This window comes from Chiloscyllium plagiosum, unplaced genomic scaffold (assembly GCF_037043375.1).
Source record: "Chiloscyllium plagiosum isolate Xiang-an unplaced genomic scaffold, Cpla_swu_hap1 HiC_scaffold_23, whole genome shotgun sequence".
Taxonomy (NCBI): domain Eukaryota; kingdom Metazoa; phylum Chordata; class Chondrichthyes; order Orectolobiformes; family Hemiscylliidae; genus Chiloscyllium; species Chiloscyllium plagiosum.
The window spans coordinates 28201624-28221258 of record NW_028270161.1 but is presented as its reverse complement, the minus strand read 5'-3'; the positions used below and the strand labels follow the sequence as shown (position 1 = coordinate 28221258).

General features: G+C 41.1%; 1 protein-coding gene across 4 annotated transcripts in view; it reads right to left on the bottom strand.

Moving 5' to 3' along the window:
* Window positions 1-19635, bottom strand: part of ccdc146 (coiled-coil domain containing 146) — a 145387-nt gene that overhangs the window by 37298 nt on the left and 88454 nt on the right. For all 4 annotated transcript variants that reach the window (XM_043713818.2, XM_087999510.1, XM_087999511.1 and 1 more), the window contains 4 exons: window positions 17419-17605; window positions 15226-15318; window positions 1753-1923; window positions 516-604 (listed from right to left, as the gene is read on the bottom strand). In XM_043713818.2, coding sequence (XP_043569753.1) covers window positions 516-604; window positions 1753-1923; window positions 15226-15318; window positions 17419-17605 — 540 coding nt within the window. The remainder of the gene's footprint in view (window positions 1-515; window positions 605-1752; window positions 1924-15225; window positions 15319-17418; window positions 17606-19635) is intronic.

The following is a 19635-nucleotide window of genomic DNA, read 5'->3' as shown; positions in this document are numbered from 1 at the left end:
TCAAATGTTGAGTGTATTTCTCTCTCCATAGACTGCGCCACATCTGCTGAGTATTTCCAATATTATCTTCAATTATTTGTGACTAATGCATATACACAGATATTCATAATAGTTCCAGTTTTTGAGTCTTTTTATTACTGAGAGCACGCAGTACTCAACTGCTTGTGATAATTATAGGTATGAATAATTATGAGACATTTATTTTTGTTTATATAGATGTATTGCAGAAATATGAAAATTATTGTGTACAAATTATTCTGGAATCTATTTTAAACGTACTTGGGCTCAACTGGAAGCTACAAATAAACATATCATTGAATGCAAACTTTGCCAAAATATGAATAAGGTATGAAAAGTGTAAATACTCTTGAATTAGTATAGTGTGCTGTTGAGGTTCACGACAAGGGTAGATAATGACTGTGACATGGGGCAACATGGAATGGAGTACAAGTTAGGTTGGAAAAGAGAAGAAAGCATTGATAAAAATTGACTTGTACAAAGTAAGATGTTCTTACCTAACCAGCATATGTCTATGCTTCTTTTCAGAATTCTGTAAGGTTAGTTTCTCCTCTTTCAGCTCTTCTATAGTTCGTTCACGCTTATGCTATTTTAAAAACAATGCAAAATAATAGATTGATCTCTGATATTGTGAACAAACAGCATTTTTAAAACAAAAGGTTTCTCCTAGTAGTTAATTTGTTTCCCAACTTATATTTTTTCCCGTCTGCATTTCTACCTTTTTAGTCGTTTCCCAATCTCTCTCTCTTTTTCTAAAACTGGTTTTATTCCTTCATCATGTATGATAGCAGGATTTTCACTGAGTTATTCACAATTGCCAGAGTTTTAACTCCCTGGTTTCAAAAAGCAGTCATCACAAGCAGGAGAGAAGTGTGTTGTGAGGTCAGTGCCTGGTACCTACCTTGCTTGAATCACCAGGGTTAAACATAGGCAGAAAAAGTATGATTTTTTTAAAATGTAAGAAGACCTGCTTGACTATGAGAAGGAACCTGAGATTCTGAGTTCCACATAAATACTTAGGGTTCCCAGAAATTCTTTTCTTCCTTAGCATGGTCTCCCAGCATTCATACAATAAGTTGGGAATGTTTACATTAGTGTCTCCCAATTGGCTTTCATGGGAGAGAGTGGTGGAAGAATGAGTTCTGGACCTGGAGATTCAAACTTCCTTTAAGTAATGCAGAGGAACACTCTGAAAGAAACTTCTTGAACCTTTTCTGACCTCAGTTCTTCTACCCAAACAAAACTTTTGTTAAAATTATTTTCATGCCACAATTAAGTCATTGGAGACTGATATGAACATTTAAGAAAGCCACCCTGATTTCCAAGCAAATATCACTTTCATCTGCTGGGATGAGTAGATTCAAATGAAGAATCTGATGGAAAACATTGGGACTTCAAAAGGTTAGACCAGGGAGAACCTTACTGCCCCTCCATCCGTTGCTGCTTGGTGGAAGGAACATAACCAACTTGTCTAAACTGATACCTTCACAGATCTGGGGCTCCAATATTCAATGGTTCTAGAAACATTTAACATACATTGCAGAATTTGCGCTCTGATTTTATTTTGTCTTGTTATTCATCTTTAAAAGAAGTATAAACTTTTTTTTTCCTCTTTTATATACATTATTTTGTATTCATTGCTAATTTTCTTATGTTGCTGTAATGCACATATTTCCTGACATTTTAAAATATAATTTATAAAATGACAATGAGAAGTTAGAAATTCAGAAGTACCTGCATATTCATTAGATCCCTTGCTTTCTGATCTTTCTCATCAGACCTGATCTGGGCAAGCCGGGTTAGATTTATAACCTCTTCACGTGCACGTCTTTGTTCTGAGATGAGATTATCTTCTTCAAGCATCCGTTTACGCAATAAATTAACCTCTACCTCCGTCAAAGAAAGCTGCATGTAAAGTTGGCAGTTTAATGGTCATAGTTCAGAAGACAATGAAAGATTTTTTTTAATGAGAATTAAACACTTCAATGTATATTTTTATGAGTTATTAATTCCAACATGGTTCAGCACATGCCGTATATATAAGTTAAAAATTGTGGATGCTGCACATCTGAAATAAAATGAGAAAATGTTGAGAACCTTACTAGGTCTTGCAGCATCTGGGACACAGAAACAGAGTAAACATTTGAGTCTGGATATGTACATAGCCCTACACACTATCACTTTAGCCACTGGTGCTCAGCATTAATGGTACAGTGAGAGAGAGGAGAGGGACCTCAACCTCAAGTCAGATCACCTTCCTCTCAGGGAGACAAGGTGGTGCCAGTAGGCACCCAGATGGAGGAGGAGCCACACTCAAGACAGAAGCTTTCTCTCAGCTCACTCCAGAGAAGCTTGTCCCTTCCACCTCCCCACTGCCTATGATGCCCAAGCCTATGAATTCCCAGCCTTCAGAGGAGTGTGACCCAGATCTAGTTGGGGCATTCTCAGCAGGACTGGACCCTCAAGGCCAAATGCCCCGCACAGACAATCAGCTAAGCATTCCACCCAACAAGGCCAACTACAGAGCAGACTTCCTTCACTCCAGATGCAGATATCAGGACTATATTTGGATGTAGTGCAAGAAAGAGGAAGAAAAAGAATCTTACTGAAGCCACATAGGTGCACAGTGATACTTAATTTTAAATAATCCTGCATTTTTGTAAATATACATTCACTTACAGTCTTAAAATGTCTGCCCTAGTTTCTTTATAGGTTTTGGACTCGATTAAGTCACACCCACTTGAAATATGAGCAGCCCAGGCATGAAAGGCATTATAATGACCAAATGTTGTTCATCTCTCACAAGCAACTGACTCCTTGACTGCAGATAATTGAGCAACAGGGAGAGGTTGAATTTAACTGTGTAATGACTTATTGGTGAAAGTGGACTGTAAATCAAGCTTCACTGTTTTCCTGATACATCACAAATAAAATCTGATTAAACCAATAAATTCTCCAATTCTACTTAATTGTCTTATTTCGGTTAAAAGAATATGCACAACAGATGTTTTTCCCATAACCAGTAAATAACTATTCATTGGAATTAAACATTTTTAATTAATGGAATAGAAACATGAATTGCTTATTTATAACTTTATAACTTAAACTCTACCCTTTTAAAAATTTCAATAAACATACAAACAGGAACTCAAAGACATGTAAGTCATTAATATTATGGGGGACAAAATCAACAATCTAGGAAACACATTTCAATAACATCAGTTCAAACTAGAGGCATCAATGAGTTAATTTTTTGTGTGTCCATTCAACTCCTTCCAACACTTTGTTGATGACAGAATGTGGATATACCAATTCTCCGTCTTTCATTCACTGGTTAAGAATTTATGTTTTCAATGTCTCTGAAGGGAGTTTTCTTTTTCTTCTCTCAGTGAGGGATTTGAAGGGAGCAGCTTACAGATGAAAGGTGAGGGTGAATAGCTGGCAACTAGGGATTTTCTTTTATTTCTCCACATAGAAAGAAAAAAATGCTTTCATTTTATAGGCTGGATTTATTGTCTATACATGGGTATAGCCACTTGCTTAGGAACCAATCAAGAAGTTGTTACAATGCTGAGCTTTTCTGAACACATAATAATTTGTGCCATCTGAAAAGCTAATCAAATGAACATGCCTGGGCAGAATTGCCCTGAATACTCATACAGGCAGTGCCTTTGTGGAAGATCTTCCTCATTGCTTGAATAAGGTATAGTTGCAGACACAAATCACAAGGTGTTCCAGTAACTTGTTTTTAAAACTGCAAACAATCTCTTATCCAGCTTTCCTGGTTCAAAGCAGTACCTTTTCCCTTTTCAGTCCACAGCCCGAAAAAAAGTGGTCTTTATCAACAGTGAACATCTAATTACTGTATATTAAATTTGATGTTAAGTAACAATTTCTCAGTTAAAGAATTTGCTGAATACTTCTTGTGTTCAAGATTATGGTGGAGTAGTCAGGCTGGAAAAGCTCAGCAGGTCTGTCAGCATCTATGAAGAGAAATCAAAGTTAATGTTTCGGGTCCAGTGACCCCTCCTCAAAACTAATAATAACTAGCAAAATGTCAGTTTATATGCAGAATATAGGACTGGGGGAGAGGGTAAGGAGTAGAGATAGAGCCCAGAGAAGAACAATTGGACAGACAAAGGAGTGGATAACACTCTGGCTAGGAGGATGAATAGCTGTTAATGGAGATTGTTAATGGCTAACATTGGGTTATATGTAATAGCAGACTATGTGGTAAGAAGGCCTGGTGTGTCGGGATGATGGCTAAGACATTGGAGAGTTCAAATCCTAAAGTTATTGAACTCAACACTGAGTCCAGAAGGCAGTAGGGTCCCCAAATAGAAAATGAGGTGTTGTTCTTCAAGCTTATGCAGAGCTGAGATAGAGATTATCAACTCCTTTGTCTTTACGCCTTACCCCCAACCCTTCTTCTGCATATAAACCAACATTTTCCCAGCTATCATCATTCTGAGGAATGGTCAGCACCTGAAACGTTAACTCTGATTTCTCTGCACAGATGCTGCCCGACCTGCTGAGCTTTTCCAGCAATTTCTGTTTTTGTTTCTGATTCACAGCATCCACAGTTCTTTCAGTCCTTGTGGTTGGAGACAGCCATGGCAGACAAGGCAGTAAGGACATCCTCCTGGTGTTTGGGGTGGTGGCAAAGATCCTCCAGCAATTGGAGGCAGCAACGGCAACAGACTTTTCAAGATGGTGGCACCAGCAAGGCAACGTGGGGGTGGGAGGGGTTGTCATTCTGGAGAGCAGTGGTGAATTGAGACAGTGTATATATAGAATCCCTATAGTGTGGAAACAGGCCTTTTGACCTAACAAGTCCACACCGGTCCTCCGAAGAGTATCCCACCCAGATCAATTCCCCGATTCTACTACTCTACATTTACCCTTTACTAATGCATCTAATGTACACACCCCAAAACACTTTGGGCAATTTAGTATGGCCAATTCAACTAACCATCACATCTTTGGACTGTGGGATGAAACTGGAGCATCTGGAGGAAACCCACGCTGACACAGGGAGAATGTGCAAACTCTGTACAGTCACCCGAGGCTGGAATCGAGCGCAGGTCCCTGGTAATGTGAGGCAGCAATGCTAACCACTGAGCCACTGTGCTGCCCATTGTGGACTGGGAGGTTGATGGACTAGAAATAGAAACTCCCAGCCCCATTATCAGCAAACTGGAAAATGGCTGCCGGCTGGTATGGCGACAAACCGAGGTAACCGCCACCATCTTGTATTGGCGATGGTGTTCAGGAGGATGCATGTGGATCCGCCATTTTTATAGGGTCAATGTGCAGCAGTACGCCTGCGTTTCCTTTAATAGTGGCTGGAAAGGGACAATAAGACCATTCAGTCCATCAAGACTGCAAAAGAAAATTATTAAAGAAAATTGAAAAAAAGTGTCCAGGCGGTTGAGGGTAGTGAGGTCAGGAATAGGATTACAAGGTCGCGAGAGGGCACCGGCAACCAGGATGTTGATTTGAAATGTGTGTATATCAGTGCCAGCAGCATAAGGTAGATGAACTTGCAGCATGGGTTGGTCCTGGGATTTTGATGTTGTGGCCATTTCAGAGACATGACTAGAGGAGGGACAGGAATGGTTGTTGCAGATTCTGGGATTTAGATGTTTCAGCAAGAACAGAGATGATGGTTAAAAAGTTTGGGAGGGTGGGGTAGGCACGGTGTGGCATTGTTAATCAAGGGTAGTATTACAGCAGCTGAGAGAATGTTTGAGGACTCATCCACTGAGGTAGTTCAAGCGAGGTTAGAAACAGGAAAGGAGAGGTCACCCTGTTGGGAGTTTTCTACAGGCATCGGAATTGTTCCAGGGATATAGAGGAAACTATAGCAAAGATGATAGGAGGAAGAGTAACAGGGCAGTTGTTATGGTGGACTTTAACTTCCCCAATATTGACTGGGATTACCATAGTTAAAGTAGTTTAGATGGGTCAGTTTTTGTTCAATGCGTGCAGGAGGCCAACAAGGGACAATGCCATATTGTATTTGGTACTGGGGAATGAACCGGCCAGGTGTTAGATTTGGAGATAGGTGAGCACTTTGGCGATAGTGACCATAATTTGGTAATGTTTACAATAGCAATGGGCAGGATAGGTATATACCGCAGGGAAAGAGGTATAATTGGGTGGTGCAGGGTGGGGGCAGGGGGGGAAGTGGAAGACAATTATGATGCAATTAGGCAAGATGTATGATGCATAGGATGGGGAAGGAAACTGCAGGGGATGGACATAGTTGAAATGTGGAACTCATTCAAGGAAAAGCTACTGTGGGTCCTTGATAAGTATAAACCTATCACGCAGGGTGGTAGGTTTTGAGAGAGGGAGCCATGGTTTCCTAAAGAAGTTGAAGCTCTTGTCAAGAGGAAGAAGAAGACTTATGTGAGGATGAGGTGTGAAGGCTCAGATATGGGGGCTTGAGAGTTATAAGTTAGCCAGAAAAGATCTAAAAAGAGCCAGGGGGGGACATGAGAAGTTGTTGACTGATAGGATCAAGGAAAACCCTAAGGCCTTCTATAGGTATATCAGGGATAAAAGAATAACTAGAGTAAGAATAGGGCCAATTAAAGATAGTAGTGGAAAATTGTGTGTGGAATCTGAAGACATAGGGGAAGTGCTTAATAAATACTTTTTGTCAGCATTCACATTGGAAAAGGGCAAGTTAGTGAGAATACGGAGATACAGACTACAAGGTTAGATGGGATTGAGGTTTGACAAAGAGGAGGTTTTAGCAATTTTGGAAGATCTGAAAACAGACAAGACCCCGGGCCGGATGGGATTTATCCTTGGATTTTCTGGGAAGTCAGGGAGGAGATTGCAGAGTCTTTGGCTTTGATCTTTATGTCATCATTGTTAACAGGAGTAGTGCCAGAAGACTGGAGGATAGCAAATGTTGTTCCCTCGTTAAGAAGGTGAGTAGGGACAACCCTAATAATCATAGGCCAGTGAGCCTTAATTTGGCTGTGGGGAGGGTGTTGGAAAAGGTTATGAAAGATAGGATTTATAATCATCTGGAAAGGAAAATTTGATTAGGGATAGTCAACACAGTTTTGTGAAGGGTAGGTCATGCCTCACTAACCTTATTGAGTTCTTTGAGAATGTGATAAAACAGCTGGATGAAGGTAAAGTAGTTGATCTGGTGTATGTTGACTTCAGTAAGGTGTTTGATAAAGTTCCACACAGTAGGCTATTGCACAAAATACAGACTTTCGGGATTGAAGGTGAGTTACAGTCATAGAGTCAGAGAGATGTACAGCACGGAAACAGACCCTTCGGTCCAACTTGTCCATGCTGCCACATATCCCCAACCTAATCTAGTCCCATCTGCCAGCACCCGGCCCATATCCCTCCAAACCATTCCTGTTCATATACCCATTCAGATGCCTTTTAAATGCTGCAATTGTACCAGCATTCACCACTTCCCCTAGCAGCTAATTCCATACACGTACCACCCTCTGCATGAAAAAGTTGCTCCTTAGGTCTCTTTTATATCTTTTTCCTCTCACCTTAAACCTATGCCCTCTAGTTCTGGACTCCCCCAACCCAGGGAAGAGACTTTGTTTCCTTATCCTATCCATGCCCCTCATGGATCGGATAAGTAAACCTCTTTAAGGTCACCCCTCAGCCTCCGACGCTCCTGGGAAAACAACCCTAGCCTTTTCAGCCTCTCCCTAAAGCTCAAATCCTCCAATCCTGGCAACATCCCTGTAAATCTTTTCTGAACCCTTTCACGTTTCACAACATCTTTCCAATAGGAAGGAGACCAGAATTGGGCGCAATATTCCAAAAGTGACCTAACCACTATCCTGTACAGCCACAACATGACCTCCCAACCCTGTTACTCAATACTCTGACCAATAAAGGAAAACATACCAAATGCCTTCTTCACTGTCCTCTCTACCTGTGACTCCACTTTCAGGGAGCTATGAACCAGCACTCCAAGGTCTCTTTGTTCAGCCACACTCCTTCGGACCTTACCATTACGTGTATAAGTCCTGTTAAGATTTACTTTCCCAAAATGCAGCACCTCATATTTATCTAAATTAACTTCCATCAACCACTTCTCAGCCCATTGACCCATCTGATCAAGATCCCTTTGTAATCTTTGCTGTCCACCACACCTCCAATTTTGGTGTCATCTGCAAACTTATCGCTTATGCTCACATCCAAATCATTTATATAAATGATGAAAAGTAGTGGACCCAGCACCGATCCTTGTGCCAGTCCACTGGTCACAGACCTCCAATTTAAAAAACAACCCTCCACCACCACCCTCTGTCTCTACCTTTGAGCCAGTTCTGTATCCAAATGGCTAGTTTTCCTTGTGTTCCATGAGATTTAACCTTGCTAACCAATCTCCCAATGGGAACCTTGTCGAACGCCTTACTGAAGTCCATATAGATTACATCCACTGCTCTGCCCTCATCAATCCTCCTTGTTACTTGTTCAAAACACTCATTCAAGTTTGTGAGACATGATTTCCCATGCACAAAGACATATTAACTATCCCTATTTAGTCCTTGCCTTTCCAAATACATGTAAATCCTGTCCCTCTGGCTTCCCTCCAACAACTTGCCCACCACCGACATCAGGCTCACTGGTCTATAGTTCCCTGGCTTGTCCTTACCACCTTTCTTAAACAGTGGCCATCCTCCAAGTCTTCTGGCACCTCGCCTGTGACTATCGATGATACAAATATTTCAGCAAGGGGCCCAACAATTACTTCCCTACCTTCCCACAGAGTTTTTGGGTACACCAGATCAAGTCCTGGGAATTTATCCACTTTTATGCATTTCAAGACATCCAGCACTTCCTCCTTTGTAATATGGACATTTTTCAAGATTGCGCCATCTATTTCCCTACATTCTATACCTTCCAGGCCCTTTTCCACAGTAAAAACTGCAAAATACTTGTTTAGTAACTCCCCCTTCTCCTGCAGCTCCACACAAGGTCGCCTTGCTGATCTTTGAGAGACCCTACTCTCTAGGAGAAAGTGAGGACTGCAGATGCTGGAGATCAGAGCTTAAAAATGTGTTGCTGGAAAAGCGCAGCAGGTCAGGCAGCATCAAAGGAGCAGGAGAATCGACGTTTCGGGCATAAACCCTTCTTCAGGGCATATGCCCTTGCGGCATAAGCCCTTCTTTCCTGAAGAAGAGCCCTACTCTCTCCCTAGTTACCCTTTTGTCCTTAATATATTTGTAAAAACTCTTTACATTCTCCTTAATTCTATTTGCCAAAGCTATCTCATGTACCCTTTTTGCCCCCCTGATTTCCCTCTTAAATATACTCCTACTGCCTTTATACTCTTCTAAGGATTTATTCAATATATCTTGTCTATATCTGACATATGCTTACTTCTTTTTCTTAACCAAACCCTCAATTTCTTTAGTCATCCAGCATTCCCTACACCTACCAGCCATTCCTTGCACCGTAACAGGAATATAATGTCTGTGGACTCTCGTTATCTCATTTCTGAAAGCTTCCCATTTTCCAGCCTTCCCTTTATCTGCGAACATCTGCCCCCAGTCAGCTTTTGAAAATTCTTGTCTAATACCATCAAAATCAGCCTTCCTCCAATTTAGAACTTCAACTTATAGATCTGGTCTATCCTTTTCCATCACTATTTTAAAACGAATAGAATAATGGTTTCTGGCCCCAAAGTGCTCCCCCACTGACACCTCAGTCACCTGCCCTGCCTTATTTCCCAAGAGTAGGTCAAGTTTTGCATCTTCTCTGGTAGGTACATCTACATACTGAATCAGAAAATTTTCTTGTACACACTTAACAAATTCCTCTCTATCTAAACCCTTAACACTATTGCAGCCCCAGTCTATGTTCAGAAAGTTAAAGTCCCCTTCCATAACCACCCTATTATTCTTACAGATAGCTGAGATCTCCTTACAAATTTGTTTCTTAATTTCCCTCTGTCTATTAGCAGGTCTACAATAGAATCCCAATGAGGTGATCATCCCTTTCTTATTTCTCAGTTCAACCCAAATAACTTCCCCAGATGTATTTTCGGGAAAATCCTCCCTCAGTAAACTGTAATGCTCTCCTTTATCAAAAACGCCACTCCCTCTCCTCTCTTGCCTCCCTTTCTGTCCTTCCTACAGCATTTGTATCCTGGAACATTAAACTGCCAGTTCTGTCCATCGCTGAGCCATGTTTCTGTAATTGCTATGATATTCCAGTCCCATGTTCGTAACTATGCCCTGAGTTCATCTGCCTTTCCTGTTAGGCCTCTTTCATTGAAATAAATGCAGTTTAATTTGTCAGTCCTACCTTGTTCTCTGCTTTGTCCCTGCCTGCCCTGACTATTTGACTCACTTCAGTTCTCAACTGTACAGTCTCAGATTGACCTCTTTCCTCACTATTTCCCTGAATCCCACCCCTCCACCTTACTAGTTTAAATCCTCCCGAGGAGCTCTAGCAAATCTCCCTGCCAGTATATTAGTCCCCTTCCAATTCAGGTGCAATCCATCCTCCTTGTACAAGTCACTTCTACCCCAGAAGAGATTCCAATGATCCAAAAATGTGAATCTTTCTCCCATACACTAGCTCTTCAGCCATGCATACATCTGCTCTAACCTCCTATTCCTACCCTCACTAGCTCGCAGCACCACGAGTAATCCAGATATTACTACTCTCGAAGACCTATTTTTAAAATTCCTGCATAACTCTCTATATTCTCCCTTCAGAATCTCATCCTTTTCCCTTCCTATGTCATTGGTTCCAATGTGTACTATGACCTCCTGCTGGGCCCTCTCCCCTTGAGAACATTCTGCACCCTCTCTGAGATATCTTTGATCCTGGCACCAGGGAGGCAACACACCATTCTGATCTTTCACTGCTTGCCACAGAATCATCTGTCTGTGCCTCGGACTAGAGAGTCCCCTAACCCAATTGATCTCTTGGGACCCAACGTACCTCTCATTGCGTTAGAACCAGTCTCGATACCAGAAACTTGGCTGTTTGTGCTACATTTTCTTGAGAATCCGACACCCCCTACATTTTCCAAAATGGCATACTTGTTTGAAATGGGGATAGCCACAGAGGACTCCTGCACTACCTGCCTACCTCTCTTACCTTTCCTGGCATTTACTCATCTATGTGACTGTATCTGCAACTTCTCTCCCTTCCTATAACTGCCATCCATCACATCCCCTTGCTCTTGTAAATTTCTCATTGCCTCTAACTGTCTCTCTAACTGATCCATTCGATCTGATAGGATTCACAACCAATGGCATTTATTGCAGATCTAATTCTCAGTGACGTGTTAACTCCCTAAACTCCCACATATGACAAGAAGAGCATATCACTCTGCTAAAGGCCATTTTTGCTTCTTTCAATCTACAGACCCAGAAAATAGCACAGTCCTATTCCTTTACAAAACACTGCTCCAGGCTAACTTAATACTTATGGCTTATATTTTTAAGTTTAATCAAAAGACATATCTCAATATAACATATAATCAAGAAAGAACCCACTCTACTCACTACTGCAGACTTACTGTAAGGCCACACTTAAAATATTTACTTATTTGTTACTGTGCTATGACCTCTCCCAAACAGGTTTCTCCAAGATTAGTTGTGAATTTCACTGTTTGTTAATTTTCCCAGACGTACTCCGATGTCCAATGATATATGAATTCAAACAGTAAAGGCAGTAACTGCTGTAGGTTCACTGCTGTATCAGTTAGCAGTATGGGTTCCTTTCTCTCTCTCCTGCACTGCCTGACCATGTGCTTCCTTTGTCTGCTCCTCTCCCTTTTAAAAATGCTGTTGTTTTGACTTTTCTCCAAATTTCCAAAATAATGCAACAGCATATAAAACAGTAATTGGTGCTCCTGGCATTCGAGGAAATCACCTCCAATACCTCAAAAAAGGAGCAGCTTGTTATAGCTAGAAATTTTTCCTGCCCCCCACCTGCAGTTTGGATCAGAAATTGGCTCGCTGAAAGAAGACAGAGGGTGGTGGTTGATGGGAAATGTTCATCCTGGAGCTCAGTTACCAGTGACGTGCCGCAAGGATATATTTTGAGGCCACTGCTGTTCATCATTTTTAAAAATGATCTGGGTGTGGGCATGGAAGGATGGGTCAGTAAATTTGCCTATGACACTAAGGTACGCAGAGTTGTAGATAGTGCCGAAGGATGTTATGGCTTACAAAGAGACATAAATAAGATACAGAGCTGGCCTAAGAAGTGGCGAATGAAGTTTAATGCAGAAAAGTGTGAGGTAGTTTACTTCAGAAGAATAACAGGAATGCAGAACACTGGGCTAATGGTAAAATTCTTGGCAGTGTAGATGAACAGAGAGATCTCGGTGTCCAGGTGCATAAATCCTTGAACATTGCCACCTAGGTTGATAGGGTTGTTGAGAAGGTATATGGTGTGTTGGCATTTATTGGTAGGGGGATTGAGTTTCAGAGCCACGAGGTCATGCTTCAGCCGGACAAGACACTGGTAAGGCCAGTCTTGGAGTATTGCGTACAGTTCTGGTCACTGCATTATAGGAAGGATGTTGAAGCTTTGGAAAGGGTTCAGAGGAGATTTACCAGGATGTTGCCTGGTATGGAAGGAAGGTCTTACGAGGAAAGGCTGAGGGAACCGAGGCTGTTATTGTTGGAGAGAAGACGATTGAGAGGTGACTTAATCAAGACGTATAAGATAACCAGAGCAATAGATAGGGTGGACAGTGAGAGCCTTTCTCCTCACATGGTGAAAGCTAACAAGAGGGGAAATAGCTTTAAATTGAGGGGAGATAGATTTAGTACAAATATTAAGAGTAGTTTCTTCACTCAGAGAGTAGTAGGAGCATGGAACGGACTGCCTGCAAAAGTAGTACACTCGTTGATGTTAAGGGCATTTAAATGGTCATTGGACAGACATATGGATAATAATGGAATGGTGTAGGTTAGATGGGCATCAGATTATTTTCACAGGTCAGCACAACAGTGAGGGCCGAAGGGCCTGTATTGCACTGTAACGTTCTATGTTCTATGCTCTAACATCTTGGAGGCCAGTGGCTGGAATGAGACTTTTGGCAAGGTGGCGGCGACCTGGCCTGGCCATGGAACCAGAGACTCCTGGTTACAGTAGGATCAGAGGAAGACTCCTAGTGTTGGCGAGGCTATAGGAAGGATGTTGTGGAACTTGGAAGAATTCAGAAAGAAATTACAAGATTGTTGCCAGGGTTGGAGGGTTGGAGCTATAGGTAGAGGCTGAATAGGCTGGGACTATATTCCCTAGAGCCTCAGAGGCTGAGGGGTGACATTTTTGAGGTTTATAAAATCTTGAGGGGCATGGACAGGGTAAATAGGTCTTTTCCCTGGGTTGAATCCAAAAGGAGAGGGCATAGGTTTAAGAAGAGAGGGAAAAGATTTGAAAGGGACTGAAGGGGCAACCTTTTAATGCAGAGGATGGTACATGTCTGGAACGAGCTGCCAGAGGAAGTTGTGGAAATTGGTATAATTACAACATTTAAAGGCATCTGGACGGGTATATGAATAGGAAGGGTTTAAAGGGATTATGGGCCAATTGGTGGCAAAGGGGAGTAGATTTATCTAGGATATCTGGTCAGCATGGATGAGTTGGACCAAAAGTTCTGCTTCCATGCTGTACGTCCACAGCGGGTCACCTGGTGTCATCAAGGCAGCAACAGAGCCAGGAACCCCTGATTATGGGGCTTGTGGATTCAGGATAGGATCTGGCTTCGGTGGTAGTGACAGCAAGTTGGGCACAGTGGTGAAGAAATGGCGTGTAAAGAGTGATGACTCCTACATTGGTGAGTTTGTGGTGATGCGGTGGAGGAGGGATGGAGGCACAGGTGTCATTTGTGAGCCAGCTCAGGGCCCATGGCGGAGATGGTGTAACGAAGATAGACTCTTTCAGTGATATCTTTTTATTCTTAAACTATTCAAAATGGTGACCAGTTGTGGAGACAGTTGGAGCTTTTCACTGCATTTTGTTGTATTATTCACTGTAAAATGCAAGTGACAATAAATCATTAAATTCAATTTCAGGTTGTTAAGAGCAAAATATGCATGAATGAAAATGGGCTGTGTGGAAAGTATGATTCTATGCTTTTATAGATAAATGAAATGTTGAGCACATTTCAACTCTCATCCTATTTAAGTTGTAGAATTCATTTTCTACTATCTATGCCTATCCATCTTTCTTCATTCAAGACAGACAATCAGCTTTCTGACATGTCCTAATATCAATGCCTTAAATACCTTTGGCTTTTGTGGTAGGTCGTTGTTCAAAATAGCAACTTTCTTCACTATTGAAAGGATGGATGTGCATGTATTCATCAAGACAGCTATCACTGGACAGTCAACTCCATTCTCTGCCTCTCCCTCGAGGTCTGTGTTCCCCTTTTCTTGCAAGGAGAGGAAACGGACAATTTTGAATTGGGAAGGATTATGTGAAGCAAGTTAATGTGCATACTCATGTAGGGAGGAGTTACCTGGGGTGAAAGAAATTAGTAGAGATGCCTGGGGTGTTGTTCAGAATGATGCAGTGTAGGACAATGCTCTTATGGGTTTGTTGAACCTCTTAGAGTACTGTTTCCAAGTTCAAGCGGCTGTACTCCTGCTGCTCATTTTCTCAGTCACTTACATTGATACCAGCATGGAGAGACTGACTAGCTTGTCTTCCTGTCTGCAAGAGACAGCACTTCATTTCAGTTTCACACATATCATTTAGAGACAGAGACAGGGATAAAGGGGGGAGCCTTCCAATGTCTCCTTTCCATTCCTTTGGTTGTTGACTCCTCAAGAAACAATGTAGCATTCAGTCATTCTCAGCCTTGCCTGAATCCCTAATGTAGAAATGCTTCCTTTGACAGGGTGCTGGTCGTCATCACGCATTCAGCTAAAAAGCTAAGAGAATGCCTGCTTCTCCACTAAACAGGTTTACAACCCACTCTTCATGGTTGTAAACATACTTTTTTCAATAAAATTCCATCAACACCATTTGGCTTGGAAGACACAATCAAAAATTTATTAATACCCAATTGTTATCTATGATAATTGGGAGGTTATCATTGGCAGGAAGACTGCAGGATTTGAGATAAAGGCCAATCACCACTTACTCTGCATTTCGGGAATGACAATAAATGTTGCCTTGCCAATAATCATATCCTGAAAACAAATTTTAAAAATTGCAGCTTACCTGGTCTGCTAGTTTTCTTTTTAAACTTTTAACCTCATTTTCTAATTCATTCCTCCTTTCCAAAAATGCTCCACCAATCGGAAAAGATTCTACCTATAGTTACAAAAGATGAGTAAGTCATATGATCAGAATGAGGGAGACTTTGCTGGAGTGAGACATAGTGAATAACTGAGAATTTGGGTCAAAATGGGAATTTAGGGCAGAGAGGGAAAGAGGTGATTAATTAAGGTTTACTCCAAAATAAAAGTCTTCATAGTGAGAGGTGAGTGGGAGAGGAAATAAGACGTGGATTGAGAGGCAACCTGTACTGAGACCAATGGTGATATAACATCACAAGTACAGGGAAAGCAACTGATTGGTGACACAAACAGAAATTGCTGAAAAACCTCAGCAGGTCTGGCAGTATCTGTGGAGGGAAAGCAGTGTTAATGTTCTGGGTCCAGTGAACCTGCTTCAGAACTGATTGGCGAATTGGTTTCATCAGTATTGCTAATCTTTAAAGTAAAAGTTGGGTATGTAGTTCGTGTTTAGGTTTCTTGACATTTGTTTTCTCTCTTTCTGAATAAGAAAGTACAGACAAGTAAGTCTATACTTGTACTAAATAGTTTTAGGAGTTACAGGATGGCAGGTCAAAGGGTCACGTGGAGTATACATCCTATGCTATGTGTGTAGTTACGAACATATCATGTGGCCCAGGAGAACACATCTGCAAGAACTGTCACCAGCTACACAAGCCTGAGCTCCAGGTTTTGCAACTTAAGCCTGGAGTCACTGTTGTGTATCTGCAAAACAGATTCTCAGTATACTTTTGATAAAGTACCCCACAGGAGGCTGGTTAGAAAGATTAAAATACATGGGATTGGAGCTAATGTACTGGCAAGGATTAATGATTGGCTAGAAAACAGAAAACAATAGGAACAAATAAATCATTCTCACATTGGTGTGCTGTTGCTAGTGGGGTACTGCAAGTACCAGTTCTTGGGCCCCAGCTGTTTACAATACATATCAATGGTTTGGAGATGGGCATCAAAGTTAATATTTTTAAATTTGCTGATTGTAAGTGCATGTGTTATGAGGAAGATGTAAAGCGGCTTCAGAAGGATTGGGACAGGCTTAGTGAATGGGCAGAAACGTTGTAGATGGAATACAATAGGGAAAAATGTGAGGTTAGCCACTTTGATAGGAAAAACATATGTGAAGAGTATTTCTTAAATGGTAAGAGGTTAAAAAGTGTTGATGTACAAAGGGACTGAGGTGTCCTTGTCGATAAATCACTGACAGCTAACTAGCAGATTCAGGAAGCTATGAGGAGTGCGAATGGAATGGTAACCTTTATTGCAAAGTATTTAAGGATAGTAAGTTAACATAGTCTTACTTCAATTCTATAGGAGATTGGTTAGTTCATAGCTAGAGTACTGTGTGCGGTTTGATATTCTTAACTCAGGAAAGGTAGTATTGCTATAGTGGAATGCAATGAGGATTAACCAAACTTGTTCCCAGGGTGGCAGGACTGTCTATGAAGAGACATGGTGCAAGCTGGGCCTGCATTGTCTACAGTTTCAAAGAATGAGAGGTAATCACATTAAGACTTATAAAATACATAAAGGGATAGACATGGCAAATGCAAGAAAGATGTTTCCCCACATTGGGAAGCCTAGAACCTCAGGTCACAATTTAAATACAAGGGGGAATGCCACTTCAATCTAAGATGACAAGATTTTTTTTTTTACTCAGAGAATTGTGAACCTTTGGAGTTCTCTAACACAGAGGACTGTGGAAGCTCAGAATTTGATAATGTTTCAGGCACATATTGACAGATTTCTGATTTCCAGTGACGAACAGGGAAATGGAGCTAGGTGGGTAAAAAGCACTGAAGTGTTTGATCAGCCATGGTTATACTGAATGATGGGACAGGTTATACGAGCTGAATGGCCTGCTCCTGTTGCTATGTTCCTAAAAATTGAAAAAGAATTAATGTGAGCCCTTCACTATCTTAAAGGTACACCCACATCTTCATAACAAAATATAGTCAGTCATAAGTTGCGTGAAATCTGTGACTCAAAGACAATGGTTTGTACTGTGATGGTGAACCCTGTGTTCAGTATCAAAAGTGCTACTCTGGCATGACAGGATGAATTAAATTCTTTTACTTTGAAGGTAGTTGCAGATTGCGGTGAACTAAATGAAACATACCTGTGCTTTAATTTTTTCATAGCTAAATTCAGCATATGCCAGTGCATCCACTGATGACTTCAGCTGTTTTTCCTTTTTCTTTGTCTTTCGGAGCTCTCGATCCTTCTCTCTTTGTTTCACCACCACTGTATCAGACAGTATTTTCTTTTCAGTTTGGATGTAACGTAGATGCAAATCCAGGGAAGCTCTGTTAACATTGAGTAAATGAGTTGCTGAATATATTTGTTGATGTTGTGATCAAACTCCAATAAGAAGAATTAATCTTCCAAAGAAGTATATTCTTTAACAAGGTATAAGTTTAAAGACCATAAGACCATAAGACATTGGAGCGGAAATAAGGCCATTCGGCCCATCGAGTCCACTCCGCCATTCAATCATGGCTGATGGGCATTTCAACTTCACTTACCCGCATTCTCCCCGTAGTCCTTAATTCCTTGTGAATCAAAGGATTATGTCTTAGACTCAAATGCAAGTATAAGAGCTGGATTGCCATCTTCGTGGCAGAATCAGAAAATTTCCTGACTCAGTGCATCTGATTGCATAGAAGTGCCTGCAGAGACAAGATTTTCCTTGTGAAAGGTTGGGGAAGGTGGGAATTGTGGGTGTGGAACCAAGTTGCTTAAAACGCCATCCAGTGTTCTGGGACTTTGTGCTAGTTGTAATAAAAAACAGTAAGGCTCTTTACTTCCTACATCATGTACACTCATGCCCAATCCACCCAGCTTCCCATGGTGCTCATATTATACATACCAAAATATACCTCTTCACACAGACCCCTTTCCCCTTGAACTTTTATCATATCTTTTTGTCTCTACAGAGGGTTTAATGGGTGATTGTGTATGGTAATGCCATAGCTGGGCATGGAGGGTTTGAGGGGCTATATGGGTGAATGAAGAGAACATTATGGGGAGGCAATAGCCTAGTGGTATCATTGCTAGACTATTAGTTAAGAAATTCAGTTAATGTTCTGGGGACCAGGGTTCAAATGCTGACACAGCAAATGGTGGAATTTGAATTCAATAAAAATTTGGAATTAAGAGTCTATTGATGACCATTGTCAATTGTCAGAAAAAACCTATCTGGTTCAGTAATGTCCTTTAGGGAAGGAAACTTCCATCTTTACCTCGTCTGGCATACATGTGACTCCAGACCAAGTGTGGTTGACTCTTATTGCCCTCTAGGCAAGGAATAGGGCAACAAATACTTGCCCAGCCAGCAATTCCCACATCACATGTGAATTAAAAAAAGTAGAGATGTGGATAAGACCTTTCAAACTTGCTTTTCAAAAAGTTTCCTCATCCAAAATATTGTTCACTGTGTCTCTGGGGCATCATGAACCATGACTCCTTTAACCATGGCTCAACTCCAAGTTGTTGAGGACCAGGACATGGCTATCCTTGCTTTAGAGCTGGTCAGGTCGCGAGTGTGGAGTCGAGATCATGACCTAAACCAGTCTGCCCTGTTAAATAGCACTGATGAACATTGTGGGTGCTAAGAATGAGGTTGAGAATCCTGGAATCTGATGCCTGCTGCTATTTTCAATGCTACATGGACTCTCCCTGACTCCGTGAAAATCCATCTCTAAATGCTTAGAAATTCCAGTTGATACTTTAAAATATAATGGTCATGTGAATAGATTTTAAATTCCAAACTTCTGAATGTTATTTCAAAAAAATTTCTATTATGTGAAAAATATGTGCAAAAATTCAATGCATTGATCCTGTAAAATCTCATCTGCAGCTTTTATGTAAAGAGTGAAAGAATGATGAAACAAATACTTGAATCAAAAAGCCTTAATGACAATGGCTATTGCAGATCAGATTTCAGTTCTTCCAAATCACAACTTTTCAGTACATGCTTGCATCTCCTGTCTTATGGAACTATACTTGATTAGTTATGAAGTGACATCTCAATAATGTAAAAAGCATGTTATACTCAGGTTAAGGATGAAACATGAATAGTGAAATATAATTTTCTGGGCAACAATTCAGGATACTCCAGGCATCAACAATATGGAGTAAGTTTGATTTCCCAGGTGGGAATTTTCCAACTACTTTTGTTATTCATATTAGATTAGATTAGATTAGATTAGATTGGATTACTTACAGTGTGGAAACAGGCCCTTCAGCCCAACAAGTCCACACCGACCCGCCGAAGCGTAACCCACCCATTCCCGTGCATTTACCCCTTTACCTAACACTACAGGCAATTTAGCAT